This window comes from Palaemon carinicauda, chromosome 35, assembly GCF_036898095.1.
Source record: "Palaemon carinicauda isolate YSFRI2023 chromosome 35, ASM3689809v2, whole genome shotgun sequence".
NCBI lineage: Eukaryota > Metazoa > Arthropoda > Malacostraca > Decapoda > Palaemonidae > Palaemon > Palaemon carinicauda.
The window spans coordinates 50,388,149-50,406,134 of NC_090759.1; the positions used below are offsets into that span (position 1 = coordinate 50,388,149).

The following is a 17,986-nucleotide window of genomic DNA, read 5'->3' on the forward strand; positions in this document are numbered from 1 at the left end:
TGATAAAACAACCCCAAACTGAGCAAGAAAATTGATAAAATAACCATTAACTATGCAATATGATTGATAAAACAACCCTAAACTGAGCAAGAAAATTGACAAAATAACCAAACTAGGCAAGAGAATTGATAAAACAACCCCAAACTGAATAAGAAAATTGATAAAATAACCATTAACCATTTAATACGATTGATAAAACAACCCTAAACTGAGCAAGAAAATTGACAAAATAATCAAACTAGGCAAGAGAATTGATAAAACAACCCCAAACTGAGCAAGAAAATTGATAAAATAACCATTAACTGAGCAATGGAATTGATAAAACAACCCTAAACTGAGCAAGAAAATTGATAAAATAACCATTAACTACACAATACAATTGATAAAACAACCCTAAACTGAGCAAGAAAATTGACAAAATAACCATTAACTATGCAATATGATTGATAAAACAACCCTAAACTGAGCAAGAAAATTGACAAAATAACCAAACTAGGCAAGAGAATTGATAAAACAACCCCAAACTAAGCAAGAAAATTGATAAAATAACCATTAACTATGCAATATGATTGATAAAACAACCCTAAACTGAGCAAGAAAATTGACAAAATAACCAAACTAGGCAAGAGAATTGATAAAACAACCCTAAACTGAGCAAGAAAATTGATAAAATAACCATTAACTATGCAATATGATTGATAAAACAACCCTAAACTGAGCAAGAAAATTGACAAAATAATCAAACTAGGCAAGAGAATTGATAAAACAACCCCAAACTGAGCAAGAAAATTGATAAAATAACCATTAACTATGCAATATGATTGATAAAACAACCCTAAACTGAGCAAGAAAATTGACAAAATAACCAAACTAGGCAAGAGAATTGATAAAACAACCCCAAACTAAGCAAGAAAATTGATAAAATAACCATTAACTATGCAATATGATTGATAAAACAACCCTAAACTGAGCAAGAAAATTGACAAAATAACCAAACTAGGCAAGAGAATTGATAAAACAACCCCAAACTAAGCAAGAAAATTGATAAAATAACCATTAACTATGCAATATGATTGATAAAACAACCCTAAACTGAGCAAGAAAATTGACAAAATAATCAAACTAGGCAAGAGAATTGATAAAACAACCCCAAACTGAGCAAGAAAATTGATAAAATAACCATTAACTATGCAATATGATTGATAAAACAACCCTAAACTGAGCAAGAAAATTGACAAAATAACCAAACTAGGCAAGAGAATTGATAAAACAACCCCACACTGAGTAAGAAAATTGATAAAATAACCATTAACCATTTAATACGATTGATAAAACAACCCTAAACTGAGCAAGAAAATAGACAAAATAACCAAACTAGGCAAGAGAATTGATAAAACAACCCCAAACTGAGCAAGAAAATTGATAAAATAACCATTAACTGAGCAATGGAATTGATAAAACAACCCTAAACTGAGCAAGAAAATGTATAAAATAACCATTAACTATGCAATATGATTGATAAAACAACCCTAAACTGAGCAAGAAAATTGACATAATAACCAAACTAGGCAAGAGAATTGATAAAACAACCCCAAACTGAGCAAGAAAATTGACAAAATAACCATTAACTATGCAATATGATTGATAAAACAACCCTAAACTGAGCAAGAAAATTGACAAAATAACCAAACTAGGCAAGAGAATTGATAAAACAACCCCAAACTGAGCAAGAAAATTGATAAAATAACCATTAACTATGCAATATGATTGATAAAACAACCCTAAACTGAGCAAGAAAATTGACAAAATAACCAAACTAGGCAAGAGAATTGATAAAACAACCCCAAACTGAGTAAGAAAATTGATAAAATAACCATTAACCATTTAATACGATTGATAAAACAACCCTAAACTGAGCAAGAAAATTGACAAAATAATCAAACTAGGCAAGAGAATTGATAAAACAACCCCAAACTGAGCAAGAAAATTGATAAAATAACCATTAACTGAGCAATGGAATTGATAAAAAAACCCTAAACTGAGCAAGAAAATTGATAAAATAACCATTAACTACACAATACAATTGATAAAACAAGCCTAAACTGAGCAAGAAAATTGACAAAATAACCAAACAGGGCAAGAGAATTGATAAAACAACCCCAAACTGAGTAAGAAAATTGATAAAATAACCATTAACTATGCAATACGATTGATAAAACAACCCTAAACTGGGCAAGAAAAATGATAAAATGACCATTAACTAAGTAATAGGATTAATAAAACAACCCTAAAATGAGCACGAAAATTGATAAAATAACCATTAACTACGCAAAACAATTGATAAAACAACCCTAAACTGAGCAAGAAAATTGACAAAATAACCAAACTAGGCAAGAAAATTGATAAAACAATCCCAAACTGCGATAGAAAATTAATAAAATAAACATTAACTAAGAAATAGAATTGATAAAACAACCCTTAACTGAAAAGAGAACTGATAAAGCAACCTTTAAATGAGCAGGATAATTGATCAATATTCTTTAACTGAGCAAGAGAATTGATAACCTTTAACCGAGGAAGAAAATTGATGAAACGACCATTAATTGAGCAAGAGAATGGATAAAATTACCCGTAACTAACCAAGACAATTAATAAAACATCATTAACTATGCAAGAGAACTGATAGAAAAATCGTTAACTATACAAGAGAAATGATAAAATAACCTTTAATTGAGAAAGAACATTGATAAAACAACCCTTATATGAGCAAGAGAGTTTTTAAAATAACACTTAACAAAGACAATTGATAAAACAATCCTCAATTGAACAACAAAATTGATAATATAGCCCTTAACTAAGCTAATGAAGGGATAAAAAATCCTTAACTAAGATAGAAAATTGATAAAACATTCCTTAACTGAGCTAGAGATTTTATAAAATAATACTTTACTAAGAGAATTGGCACAACAACCCTTACCTAAGAAAATTGATAAAAAACCCTTAACTAAGAAAGAGAATTGATAAAACAACCCTTATCTGAGCAAGAAAATGGATAAAAAAATCCACAACTAAGAAAGAAAATTGACAAAACAACCCTTGACTGGGTAAGAGAATTGATAAAATAACCATTTAGCTGAGAGATTTGATAAAACGACCCTTATCTGAGCAAGATAACTGATAAAACATCCCTTAATCATCTTTCTCAGTTAAAGGATCTTTTATCAATCATCTTTCTCAGTTATAGGTAGTTTTATCAATTCTTTGCTTATTTAACTGAATAACTGATAAAACAACCCTTAACTGAGAGAGAGAATCGATACAATAACCTTTATCTGAGCAAAGGAATTGATAAAACTACCCTTAACTAAGCAAGTGAATTGATAAATCAACCCTTAACTGAGCAGGTTAATTGACAAAAACACCCTTAACCGAGAAATAAAAATATTAAAACAACCCTTATGTGAGAAACAGAATTGATAAAACAACCTTCAAACGATCAGGAGAATTGATAAAACAACCCTTAACTGAGAGAGAGAATCGATACAATAACCTTTACTTGAGCAAGAGAATTGATAAAACAACCTTTAAATGACAAAGAGAATTGATAAAACAACCCGTAACTGATCAAAAGAATTGATAAAAGCCTTTAAATGACAAAGAGAATTAACAAAACAACCCTTAACTGATCAAGAGAATTGATAAAACAACCTTTAAATGACAAAGAGAATTGATAAAATAACCTTTAAATGACAAAGAGAATTGATAAAACAACCCGTAACTGATTAAAAAAATTGATAAAAGCCTTTAAATGACAAAGACAATTAATAAAACAACCCTTAACTGATCAAGAGAATTGATAAAACAACCTTTAAATGACAAAGAGAATTAATAAAACAACCCTTAACTGATCAAGAGAATTGATAAAACAACCTTTAAATGACCAAGAGAATTAATAAAACAACCCGTAACTGATCAAAAGAATTGATAAAAGCCTTTAAATTACAAAGAGAATTAATAAAACAACACTCAACTGATCAAGAGAATTGATAAAACAATCTTTAAATGACAAAGAGTATCAATAAAACAACCCTTAACTGATCAAGAGAATTGATAAAACAACCCTTCACTGATCAAGAGAATTGATAAAACAACGCATAATTTAGGCACATACCAGATAAACAACTCTTTGCTATAGAACAGGACTGATAGAAACCCGCTTACTTAACGCAAAGAAAATATATAAAAACATGTATGATACAGCAACCTTTACCATAAGGACAAAACTAATGTAAAGCCATAACTGAGGTACTGAGCTGACAAAACCTCATTGAAGTCAGAAAATTGATAGAGCAAGCCGTACCTAGAGAGCAGAATCTGAAACAAAACAAATAACTAAGGAGCCAAATTTTTGGAACAGCCTCTACCTAAGGTGAAGAACTGATAAATCTACCCATGACTGGAATAGATGCTGATAAAACACCAGATAAAAGCAACTCTCAACGATATCCTGAACTAATAATGCAGAACTAAGTAACAAAACTGATGAAATTACCCTGAACTTGAGCAAAGACTGATCAATTTTCCTTCTCTGGCACAAAAAGGGATGACAACCCAAATAAGAGAATACGATAGCTATACTGAACTTGGGGGCAAGTAATAGCACTTAACTAATAAAAAAATATATCAATAAAACTCATTTATGCAGATTGATAATATAGGAAATATAGAACCATTGACTGAAACCAGAAATTCATATAACAATTCAATCCAAAAGGATAAAATTCCCTTAAATTAAGGAATGAACTGACAAACAACCTGAACAGAATCAAGAAACTGATAGATAACCTTCAGCTTGACCAGAAAACTAATAGATAACCCTTAGCTAAAACAATGACTTCAATGTAACCCTCAACTGACGAAAAGAAACTGATAGATAACCCTCAGATTAAACAAGAAACTAAAACATATAACCCTTAGCTGAAACAATGAACTGATACGTAACCCCAAATTGAAGCAAAAACTGGTACATATTCTTAAAAGGAGACAAGTAACGGTTACATAGCCTTTAATTAAAGCAAAAAAAAACTGATAACTAACCTTTAACTGAAGGTAGAAACTGTTTCATAATTTTGAATTTAATAAAGCAAATTGATAAATAATTTCATCAACGCAAGGAACTGATAAAAACACTTAACTGAGGCCAAAAAAAAAAAAATCATATCCCTAAAATAAAAACCAGAAACTGATAAATAAACCTTTAATAACACAAGAAATTGACATAACCATAACCTGATTCAAGGAACTGAAACATAACATCTAACAGAAGCAAGGAAATGATACTCAACATTTAACTGAGCAAAGAGAAATAAAGTAACCCTGAAGTGGTAATTTCTTATTCCTGATATCCTTCAGAACTAACTTTGTAAAAGAAGGTAAAGAGAAAATGACAACTATTGAAGAATTTTAATGGAAATCTACTGTCGTTCTACTGTCTCTACTGTGTTTTTAGAGGGCAACACTATGATGTATATTAAAATGGCTAAAAGACTTACAGGTATCTTAAAATAGAGAGAGAGAGAGAGAGAGAGAGAGAGAGAGAGAGAGAGAGAGAGAGAGAGAGAGAGAGAGAGAGAGAGAGAGAGAGAGAGAGAGAGAGAGAATTCTGTGTCGGGAGCTGTCCAGATATGAGTATGATGCGTGAGCCATGGTTGTCCTATGTTACCATGGAAATGAAGATATAATCATCGCTGTATGGTCCATTCATTAACCTAAAGTCACCTCCTGTTCAATGCACAATAACCTCAAACTTAGATCAGAAGCTTCCTTAAATGCCAAATCCGTACAGATAAATAACAGACAGAACTGACTGTTTGTCTTTCTCTTCCCTGGGATGAAGGGTTAGTGTTCAAATTGTAAGAGCAAATTGAAGAAAACGATGTTGGGAAATGTGCCCTTTGCTTCAGTGTTGTTTCATTTCATGTAAGTAAAACCAGATTGAAAGGAATACTTGGAAAATTTAACCAAAATGGCTACTTATAAAATCTGATCAAATCAAATTATCACAAAATCAGATAAAAATTGCTACTTTAGCTGATGAAGTGCCTCTCCTTGTTCCTTCTCTTAGATATGAGGGCAACCTTTTATTGTTTTCAGTGTGCGGAGCACTGTGGACGGTATTAATGGTTCTATGCAGCGTCACTTCTAAGGTTACTTGCAACTGTATATTTTTGGCTTCTATTTTTCATCCATTCCCTTAGGTTCATTCCCAACTGGATGTTCAATTTAATTAACTTTGGTTTATGTACACCACAGAAGAGCCTAGAAACGTGGCTCGGTAATTTCCTCAAATAATCATCTAACTACAAGCTAATCAGGATAGACAGCATGGACAGACACACGGACGGTGCGGGGAAAATACTGACTATTGTCCCTGATCATTATACCGTTCTCATACTTTTGAATTCTGTTTAACTTTCCTCTGCCTTTTAAATTCTACTTCATTCACAAAATTCTACCACCGGTTCTATAAAAAAAAAAAAAAAAAAAAAAAAAAAAAAAAAAAAAAAAACAGTTCAGACAATTTACTTATAAAGTGTTTTCCACATGGAAAAATCAAATTAGGCTTTTTGTTCGTAAACAAAAGATTTAATGTCTTTACAAAGGAAAACTACCATGTTATCCAGATTTAATTTTACGAGTTTGCAAAGCTATCAGCAATAGAAGTTCATTGGACCTAATTAGGAATTCCATAATGTGAGTCTTGAACAATTAAGAAAATCTGCAGTCATAAAGCTTGCGTTCCTGATTGGGGTGATCTGTATAAGTAGGACTTATCCAAGTTTCTACCATTTCATTCTAACATTTTGTAGATTCAAAGTAGCCAATGCCATATAAGACTCTTTTTATTTGAGAATTCTTGGGGCTTTACGTATGAGAAATACCCAGGGAATATTCAGTGGTCTCTTTACCTTTTATGTATTTATAACATAAATTCAAGTCTCTAAAATGACCAATTGAATTAAAGTAGCATAGGCTTGTTTTACATCATTGGTTATAGATGAAATTACCCCTGACTGGGTTAAGAATTAATATAAGCTTATCTGTTAATGGAAATTTGTGATAATTGGTTACATTGACATTGAAACATTCTGAGTTAAAGAGCTGATAATAAAAGAGTGATTATTATCTTTCAATGACGTCATATATGCTCCGAACAGCTTTCGGCCGAAATGAAGGGGCACAATTGTAACTTCAATTTCAAAACCCTCTTCTACGTTCCTATCCCTCAAATTAAGAGGAATTGACTATCTCAAGATTAATGACCTTGCAGATGTAAATAGGTAATCTCTCAAAAGTTCCAATGGAAAAAGGAGAGACATAACCGAGGTAGTAATTGAGGGTTGTGATTTTACCTGACTGGTTAATGTTCGATCACCCAAAACAGACAATGTCAGCCAATGACTCGACTTTCAAGACTAGGTTGCACTTCGGTTTTGATCAGGTTTGTGTATATTCAGTAGTCATTGCCTGGTTTCCACTTGGCCCAAAATGGTTGGAGATATTGCTTGATCAGTCTGTCACTTGACCCAGTTGCTTTCGGCCAATTCTTAACTCACTGGTCCTCCAACGCCAAGTATGCTGCTAAAAGATACGAATACTAACATATCTCGTTGACTATGCTGGAAGCAATACTTACAGCTCTTAACAGGCAACTCTTTACGATAGAACTACAAAAGTCCATATAGACCCAAGGAATTGACCTAGCAGTATTCACAAAAGTAGCTTCAAACATCTTTCTGAAGAGAGGCAGATAATCTGTTCAGACAAGATAGCCATTCCGCAAATAGAAAAATGAAGCTCTTACCGAGGTCTCTAAGGCAGAACATAAACAAATCTTCTAAATAAGGAAAATGGCGCTTGCATGAGATCCTTTTGACCAAGACTTGAGGTTACAGATGCTAGCAGGAGAGCTTGGCTTTTGTTTTTTTCTTTAAATTTTTTTTCTTGAGGTTAGCAAAGCGGACCATACATGATCATGACGAGAGAGGAAACAAGGCTCGCAAAATCTGTATGATAAGCATGCACTCACCACCTTACACCGGCGTCATACATGTTGAGTTATCGCAAATCATTTAGCAATCAATTTAGTTCCTTGCCCGCCCTTATTAGAATGGAGAGAAAAATTAAGAGCGAAAAAAGTTGGTAGGTAGATGGAAGATGGCGTAGGAAGCGTTAAAAGAAGAAACGTAAAATCAATTGAACAGGAATAAATCGAGGAAAAAAAAAACAAAAAAACTAGAGCCAAATTATATATATATATATATATATATATATATATATATATATATATATATATATATATATATATATATATATATATATATATATATATATATATATATATATATATATATATATATATATACATAAATATATATACTTACACATATATATACATACACATATATATACATACATATATATATATATATATATATATATATATATATATATATATATATATATATATATATATATATATATATATAGGGATCTAGAAGAGGAAAAAACATTCCTTTGGTAATTTTAAAAATAAATGCAACTAATTTTCAAAAAAAAGAAAAAAATGAAAAAAAAAACTAATTTGACGGTGTAGAAGAAAAGCGAAAAAAACTAAATTTGAGCAAGTTGATAGAGTCCAAGAGGAAACTAAGCAGAAGAATTTAACTGAAAAAAACTCCAGGAAAGACTTAAATATGACTTAAAAATAGAAAACCAAAATAAAAGTTGATGTGACTGAATAGAAAAAAAGGATAAAATACTAGACATCAAAATAGATAAAATACGCCAGATTTCATACAAGGAGAAAAATTGCTGAAAAGATTGAACGAGGAAAATAATGAAAGAGATCATAAAAAACCTACATACCTGGCAAGTGAATTTCCAATGTTCTGCCAGCAGAATTTTAAAGATATGTACAAAATGCAGTGATAAGAAGAGAAGAGAGAAAACTAGAATATTTTTGCTGAGAATCAAGATGATAATAGAAATTACTCGTGAAAATACGTGTGTGGGAAAAAAAAAAGAAAGTGGTAATGCACTATGCAGCGAACAGGTGACCAAAATCCAGGAAAACAGATTCATTTTGAAATTTCATGGCCAATTTATAGAATAAAGAAAAAAGATTTGGATATAATTTCTAGAGAAATTGACAAAAGACTATGTACATTGTAAGGCAAACCAGTGGCATTTAAAAATGAATGAATAAATAACTAATCATGATAATAATAATAATAATAATGATAAAAATGGGCACATATGAGTCCTGTTTCACATAAGCATTGAAGAATATAACAATGTGAAGTCATACCGAATATTGAGGAAAGCATATGAAGCCAGCAGCGTGAATGGCTGATGCCAAAGTCTCTTGAGAGAGTAAATAGTCCCCCGAGCAATCAAACCAATGGAAATAGTCATAGTAGTGAGTGATAAGGAGACAGAGCGAAAATTAGTCGCAAAAAAATTTCAAAGCCAGAGGTTAAAAAACAGCCAGCGCTCTTCATAGAAAACGATCCATACCTTTAAAGGGGAAGCTCATGTGAAACAAATGAATAGAAAACGGTCCATACCTTTAAAGGGGAGGCTCATGTGGAACAAGAATCACATACGTTACAAAATGTCTACAGATATACGGATATTAACAAATGAGCGCGCATACACAATTCCACGGGCTGCTCAGTGAACAAAAACAACAACAAAGCTGCGTTTCCCTGTGCTACGTAAGAAGCAAGAAAGATCGTTACTGAAAAAGCTATTCATCAAAGCTTGGTCAAAACAAAATAAATACGACACATACTGTAACTGCACCTCAGGATGATCTACCTGCGTGGCTCATAAGAAAGATCTTCATTACAACTAAGAAAGAAAAACATATTTCAGTCAATAACCACGACATCCATTAAAGAGCTGAATTATCCTTTGACACTACAGTAACAAATTACTTTTTTTTCTTTTGAAAGCAAAGCCATTCTTAGGAAGCTTTGGGTCCGCTAGAAGCCAAACAGAGAAGGTGAAAATGAAGTGGTTCATTACCGCATGAGGAAACACAGCTTCGAGGCTCTCCATGGAGGGAAGGGGTTAACACAAGACACACGTGGAATTGAGTAGAAGCACTATATTTCATAAAAAGGATCTACAAACAAATGGAGTACTTCAAGATTACAAAGAAGAAGAACACTGAACAATAGACGGGGAGAGAGAGAGAGAGAGAGAGAGAGAGAGAGAGAGAGAGAGAGAGAGAGAGAGAGAGAGAGAGAGAGAGAGAGAGAGAGAGGTCGGGGGGAAAGCAGGTGTGAAGAACAGTATTTTATATTGTCATTGTTCGCTAAAGGGGAAGGGGGTGAACATTTTTCTTTCCTTTAACGTCCTGATATATAAGTAGAGTGTTGCTGGAGAGACGAGGATACACAAATATGAATTGTGATAAATTTAATAAAAAGTATTAAGATTAAAAATATTGGCGACGGTTGGCGGGAAAAATTAGTGCACAAAATATAAAGAAAATGAACTGGCAATGAATAAAGGAATAAGAGAGAGAGAGAGAGAGAGAGAGAGAGAGAGAGAGAGAGAGAGAGAGAGAGAGAGAGAGAGAGAGAGCCATGTCAATTTGTAACTTTCATACATTTAAACTTACTTTTCTTCACGTATGTATATAAACATGCTACTTTTATTCCACTAACCTTACTTTTACTTCACACTCAGACACGCACATAGACACACACATGGCATTTATAATAGAGTAATCATGTCTTAACGTTATCTATTACAAAATATGAAAGCATGTGTAGTGATTTATGTATAACTGTACACGCAATTACAGATTGTTACATACCTATCGTTTACTTTACTGGATTGATTTGTAAAACAATATTTACTGTATGCGGCATAAATCATGCATGTATGTTTTTATATGTATAAGATACACACGCAAGGTACATTTTGTGTGTGTGCAAAATGTAAGTGCAAACGTAAGTTATCAAGGATGTATTTGAGACAGAAATTGAATATATATATATATATATATATATATATATATATATATATATATATATATATATATATATATATATATATATATATATATATATATATATATATATATATATATATATATATATATATATATATATATATATATATATATATATATATGTATATATATATGTATATATATATATGTATATATATATATATATATATATATATATATATATATATATATATATATATATATATATATATATATATGCGCACACAAAAGCACACGCACTTAAAATCAGGAACACTGCGAACACTAGCACAACTGCATACAGACAAGTTATGCATACAAACATACTTAATCATACGCAAATATACAGCTGACCCAATTATTTAAAGATATATGCATAACATGAGAGAGAGAGAGAGAGAGAGAGAGAGAGAGAGAGAGAGAGAGAGAGAGAGAGAGAGAGAGAGAGAGTCAAGAAATAAAACGAGAATAAAATTATGGGACAATAAAAGTGTAATAACAATATACCGAATAAGTATAAAATAAAAAAAATAACTAATTAGCTAACGGGATTTTGACAATAAATATTTTTTACTCATTTCCAAAAAATTAAAACGGAGAAATGTCTTTTGAAAAAGGTAATCAAGAATGAATTGCAAGTAACAAAAAAGGCCACTTAGGAAATGATGGAAAATTAAAGTGAGTTATTATTTTCCGTGCCTTTACATATAATACACAAATCGGGACTGTTTTTGGGAAATTGGGATCTGAAGTGCAGAGAGAGAGAGAGAGAGAGAGAGAGAGAGAGAGAGAGAGAGAGAGAGAGAGAGAGAGAGAGAGAGAGAGACTCATCACACTTCAAGACGTGGGGTATGATAGAAGGGAGATAAGGGACTCAAACATAGGCTTTAGGGAGAGATGATGGAGTTACACTGATAATCTGTAAATCAATGAAAACGGGAATCAAATCAATGGATTAATAACAAGGTATTACAATGCTCGAAATCTTTTTCAAACGCCACTACTGTGTATAGTCTGAAATAGACCTTAGCCTGGCTATTACGTATATAGATATAATATAGTTTATAAATACATTGATAGGGAAATAATGTTTTTACGCTTTCTTAGGAAGACGATCTACAACTCAATCTATAAAAAAAGATTATTTGGTTAAGTTTAATTACAAACTGCTAGTAAGGGCGACGTATAATTACTATTAAGTAGGTACTTTCAAGGGAACGATATTTTCGAATTATTAGTAATGAAGTTTGACTTGAGAACACATCGTGGTAGCTACTCTGTTTAATGAATATCTTTTAATGCAAATTCGGATTGACACAAATACTATCGAGAATAAAATAAACAAGATAACTCAGACTTTACCAAAAATATCAACATAATATCTTATATTGGAATCTTCCCACTTGTCAGATACGTTCAAAAATACATCTTTAAAAAAGAGTATATGCCTGGTATGATTCGAACTCTATCAGCAGTACGATAACGTAACCCTTAAACGACATCAATGATATAATTGATCATCTCCTAAGAAGCGAAACTTGGGTCGAATTGTATTTTCTTTCTGTGACGACGAAGTGTGGCTTTAGGCCAGTCCCAGATCACCAGTAAATAGTCTAAAGATTTTTTTTTTTTTTTTCATTTGTTTAAGGAAAAATTTCAGTTATATTTCTTTTTCAGTTCAGTCTTCCTTTAGGGTACAGGTTCTCACTTTATTATTTCATCAGTTTATTGATCTAATTTGTGCATTCATTTATTTTGCGTCAACTTAAGTTACTGCGAGAGTGAAGAAAAATCAGAATGAGGCACTACTAGGGTATACACGAACAGAAGTCATCATACAGACAGATATGTACTCGACAAATTCTAAGAAGGAGAATACTTCAAAATACAAACAACTAAACAAAAAATAAAAAAATGAGAATACTTACTAAAATCGTCAGTTTGGAAAAGACACGAGGTCAGTACCGCATATTCTCTCCAGCAAAATAATAAAAAACTGACGATGCTCGAAAACAAAAGAGGACTACTACGGATTGACTCACAGATCATCAAATAATACATAGATCTCTATCTTCTCTCAGCTACAGGGTGACCAACAGGAGTGGCAAATCTACGTGGTCTTCGACAAGTGGTCTCTAATGAATATACAAAAGTCGTCTGGTGAAATTAAGGGAGAATATAATAATTTTTTTAATACACGTGTTGAGAGAGTGGTTTTTTTACTGTACCGGCAACATAGACACAGCTTGTTCTAGGCGCAAATAACTGCAGAACTAAAATACAGTACTTGAAGAGGGTCAGGTCATAACAACGCAAGAAGGCTGGTGATCAGATGGCCTTAGCGCGCATGCGCGGGTGTCTGGGATCTAAAAAGGGTTGGGGGATTAAGGGTAAGGGGCAAATGATAGAAGAAGGGGAAGAAAGAGCACCTGGGAGGGGTGACGGGGAAGGTGTATTTTGGAGCATGGAGGTACAACAGGGTTAATAAAGTGTCTTTCTAGAGTCCAAATGGAGTACATCAGGCGTGGGTTATTTCTACGCATTGATTAGAGGCAATGTATCCAGCATACATTAAATTAAGTAGCATTGAGTGAAGCTTATCCTTATATATATTTTTGCTTTTCTTTACAGTGTATTTACTTGGAATTATGACGTGTGAGACTGAGTGATTGTGTGAGTGAGTGCGTGAGTGAGTGTTAGGGTGAGAGAAGAGAATAAAGAGGGGTAACACTGACGCTGCTTACATAGACCTCCTCCCACTGCGACACGTATCGCACGAGTCGGGAGAGGCGGAGCAGGCGCACCAACGACAGCAGCTTTGCCAGACGTAGGATTCGCAACGCCCGCCCCGCGTGCAGGATCTGGAAACTTTCGCTGAAGTCCTGTTGACGGAGAAAAGAAGAAGAACGGAAAACACACAGATTAGCAAAACAATTCAATAGATGGCGCCCTTGGGTCGATTTTGGTTCTGATCACCAATGCAGATTGATTGCGACAATACTACATCTGGTCAGGATAATCATTATGGATACTGAACCGGAAACTACATCGAAAAGGATGTAACTTTAACAATATACAGTATTCCGGTTGTTAATACCTATGATTACTGTCTTAAATGAAGTTAGACTTCAAAATTTGTGAATAGTTCAAATCTAATTCTGGTAAATATAATTTAGGATGCATGATTGAAAATATATATTAATGAAACTGTATTTATGTTAATACATCTCAATTTTTTTTAACATCCGTGAACAGTCACATATGCAAATCCATTTCCTTATTACGACTGGGTTTTGTTATCTTTGTCTAAATCCTTACTGCAAAGGACACTGCCAATAACTACTATTTAATATGAAATGCATAACTTACCAGTTAGTTTCTGTCGGACAAGAATATTTTTTTTTTTTCACTTCCATCTTATTAACTAGAGAGTACATCTCTGCCCAAATCAATTACTGTTTATTAATTATATGGACGTAATCCCCATACATTAATTTATACATTACGCGAATATTCAGTGCAAATGTTGGTAATGATCTTTTCATACTATTTGAAGAATTACTTCAATGCGCAGTTCTTAAGCAGCAAAATGCAAATGGTCTTGATAATAATAATTTATTGAATAGATCAATGCGCATTGTACACACAGCAATATTTAATTTTACATGATTATGAAAATGATGCAGTAATTAATAGAGTAGGCGCAGTAAACAGACGATTAATGCACTACTGCGCAGTGTTCGACACAGTTAAAAGCATTTTTCTGTTCTTCTGAGGAGGAATGTATCATTTTCCATATTTAAGTGACGGCGGAAATATTTTTAATTCTTAATATTATTATTTTACCCAAGACAAACAATTTGGCAAAATGTGAGTAAACATTTCGAATTCAAGACTCATATGGCACAACACACATGCTTGTAACGTGTCACAAACATAAACTTTTAGTTTTTGTTAATCAACCAATACAAAAGAAAATAATGGTTTATTAAAGCCGTTATGGTTTTTGCTTTATTAATGAATTAAAGAAAAAAAATTCTAACTTTGTATAAACATTATTGGCTGATTGTACAGAAAATAATTTTTCATCTCTTAGGTCTTTTTTTTAACCAATTAATGAATTTAAGGGAAAAAAGGACGTGCAAATGGCCATAGTAGAAAGTATCGTTATTTGTCTTTTTCTCTACTCTATAGATTTACAATTCATTAATGGAGGAAAACAGAGAAAAAGCAAGTTCTAACACTGGAGATTTCCTCATAAATTTAGTTTTCACTTAAACATTTCTATATCAAATCAACGAAAGCAAAAGGGAAAACTACCTGGATATATCTCACGCTGTTGATTTTAGACACAAATTTGTCTTCCTTTAAGAGAATTTTATATCATTACGACAAAAAGGATTAGAGCTCGGGGTTTATTTTAATGAGGAACCAATGACTTCATAAAATGTAAAGAGTTTTAAGGACAAAATCATCATAAAAACATATTACTCTACAGGGGATTTATACGAATTGTATTAATGACGTGAAAAATTATTCTAGCGCAGAAAATGCATAAAAATAATTGAATAAAAAAACTTTTCTTATTTATTAAGTGCACGAAGGGTTTCCCTTCAAATGCTGCAATTTAAGAAAAATATATCTTTATTTTCCCCTTCAATTTTATATGATTTAAATATGTTGCCTTTTAAAATGTGATTGAAAATCAAATATATTATTCCAACTTGATAAAATAAAGGAATACGTTCTAATAACTTTTCTCTATTACGAAAAACAATTATTTCATAAAGCTATTTCTCTGAAATAAAACATTTGCTTTAAATAGTTTTTATCTCCCACATATAATCTTTTTTTTTTTTTTTAATAGTCCTAATTCAAATAATCGCAATTCGATCTCTAACCAGTTTAATACTATTAAAAATGAAGGCTAGTTACAAACAACGATAAAAAATGAATCTTTTAACTACTAAAAAAAAAAAAAAAAAAATAAATAAATTCATCAATTTCCTTTGCATCTCTAAATACAATCAGCAACCTAAGGCATCAGATTATCGCCTTAGGAATAAAACGTTTTCAATTAGGTTTCAAAATCAATTAAATAAATAAAAGTGAATATATACACGAACACAATATATATATATATATATATATATATATATATATATATATATATATATATATATATATATATATATATATATATATATATATATATATATATATATGTATATATATATATATATATATATATATATATATATATATATATATATATATATATCCACACACACACACTATATATATATGTATATATATATATATATATATATATATATATATATATATATATATATATATATATATATATATTCTTATACGCACGTAAGCCCATATATATATATATATATATATATATATATATATATATATATATATATATATATATATATATATATACTCGTCCATGCATATATTGATGTACATACACATACACACACATATATATATATATATATATATATATATATATATATATATATATATATATATTATATATATAAAATATATATCTATATAATATATATATATATATATCATATATATATATGTATATATACATATATACATATTTATATATATATATATATATATATATATATATATATATATATATTAGATATAAAATATATATCTATAATATATATATATATATATATATATATATAAATATATATATATATATATATATATATATATATATATATATATATATATATATATATATATATTATATATATTTAATTCATTTAGTTACGTGTGCATACAGGAATAAAATAATAGATTAATTGATAATATTTTGACTTGCATCGTACGATAATAAAATCATGCACAGTCCAAGTGCAGTTCTCGTTCCAAGACATCATATTCATCATCATCACCTTGCAAAAATAAGCATGCGTAATGAAGTGATAAATTCCCGTCTATGCCAATTACGCGGATTATAGAACGTCATGCATCTCGCAACTTCCAATTAATACCCCCAAATTAAAATGATTGAGATTATTCATGCTCTGGCATTCTCTATTAATAGTGCCCATCTGCTTAATATCTTTAATTTCATGGGGTGACTGATAAAAAACTTCTCATTCTTAGTAAGAGAATTTTTTTTTTTTTTTTTAAATAATCTTGCATTGCAAATGGGGCACAGTTGAAATGATTATGATCGTATAGTTTTATATATCTTCCCTGTATCCTCTTTTTATTATATTTTTAATGTCGTATTGGGCTAAAATATTCTTAGCTTTTTAAAAACCTCTTTGATGGGAGGATGAAAAAGAAAGGGTTTAATGATTTAAAATATCAATCATCTACATGTACTACTTTAATATATTATGTCAGTATGAATTAGTTTAAATATTTGAAGAACATTCGAAGGCAAAAGAACAGGTAATCGAACTAAATATGGCATTTCAAATAGTGAAATATTATTAGTAAACACATATCTTACCTGAACGCTTCTATAAATATGGCAATCTCTAATACTTACATGGCAAACTTATGTTAGTTTTAGCTGCCATGAAGTAATTGAATAGTATAAAAGACTAGAATCATGCTGAAATACGTATCGATCTCATGAAATATAAAGGAAAATCATAAGGTCCTATGAATAACGGGTAAAATCCTTTTTATTGGCCTTTCAGAAATAGGCTGAAAATTTTAAAGGGATTAGTGTGGATTGAATTATCATGTGTAACTATTGCTAATAATAATTCGGGAAGAAAATTTATTCGCAGATCATACTTCTTCGGTATTAATAAATACATCCTTTGTATAACTATTTCTATATCATGCTATACTTGCAGCAGCATACTTAAAAATAGATAAAAATATTCTTAAGAACACACTAAGACTATAAAG

The 17,986-nt window shown here is 31.0% G+C and overlaps 1 protein-coding gene across 7 annotated transcripts in view; it reads right to left on the bottom strand.

Moving 5' to 3' along the window:
• The window catches only part of Ih (hyperpolarization activated cyclic nucleotide gated potassium channel Ih), a 157,281-nt gene that overhangs the window by 121,691 nt on the left and 17,604 nt on the right, over positions 1–17,986 (bottom strand). For 6 of the 7 annotated variants that reach the window (XR_011041209.1, XM_068359003.1, XM_068359005.1 and 3 more), the window contains one exon: positions 13,813–13,950. Coding sequence is in view for 6 of the 7 variants with exons in the window: in XM_068359003.1 (XP_068215104.1) it covers positions 13,813–13,950 (138 nt within the window). In the remaining variant the exon portion in view is untranslated. Of the gene's footprint in view, positions 1–13,803; positions 13,951–17,986 lie in introns of all 7 variants that reach the window. The other variant, XM_068359004.1, reaches the window with a different exon arrangement.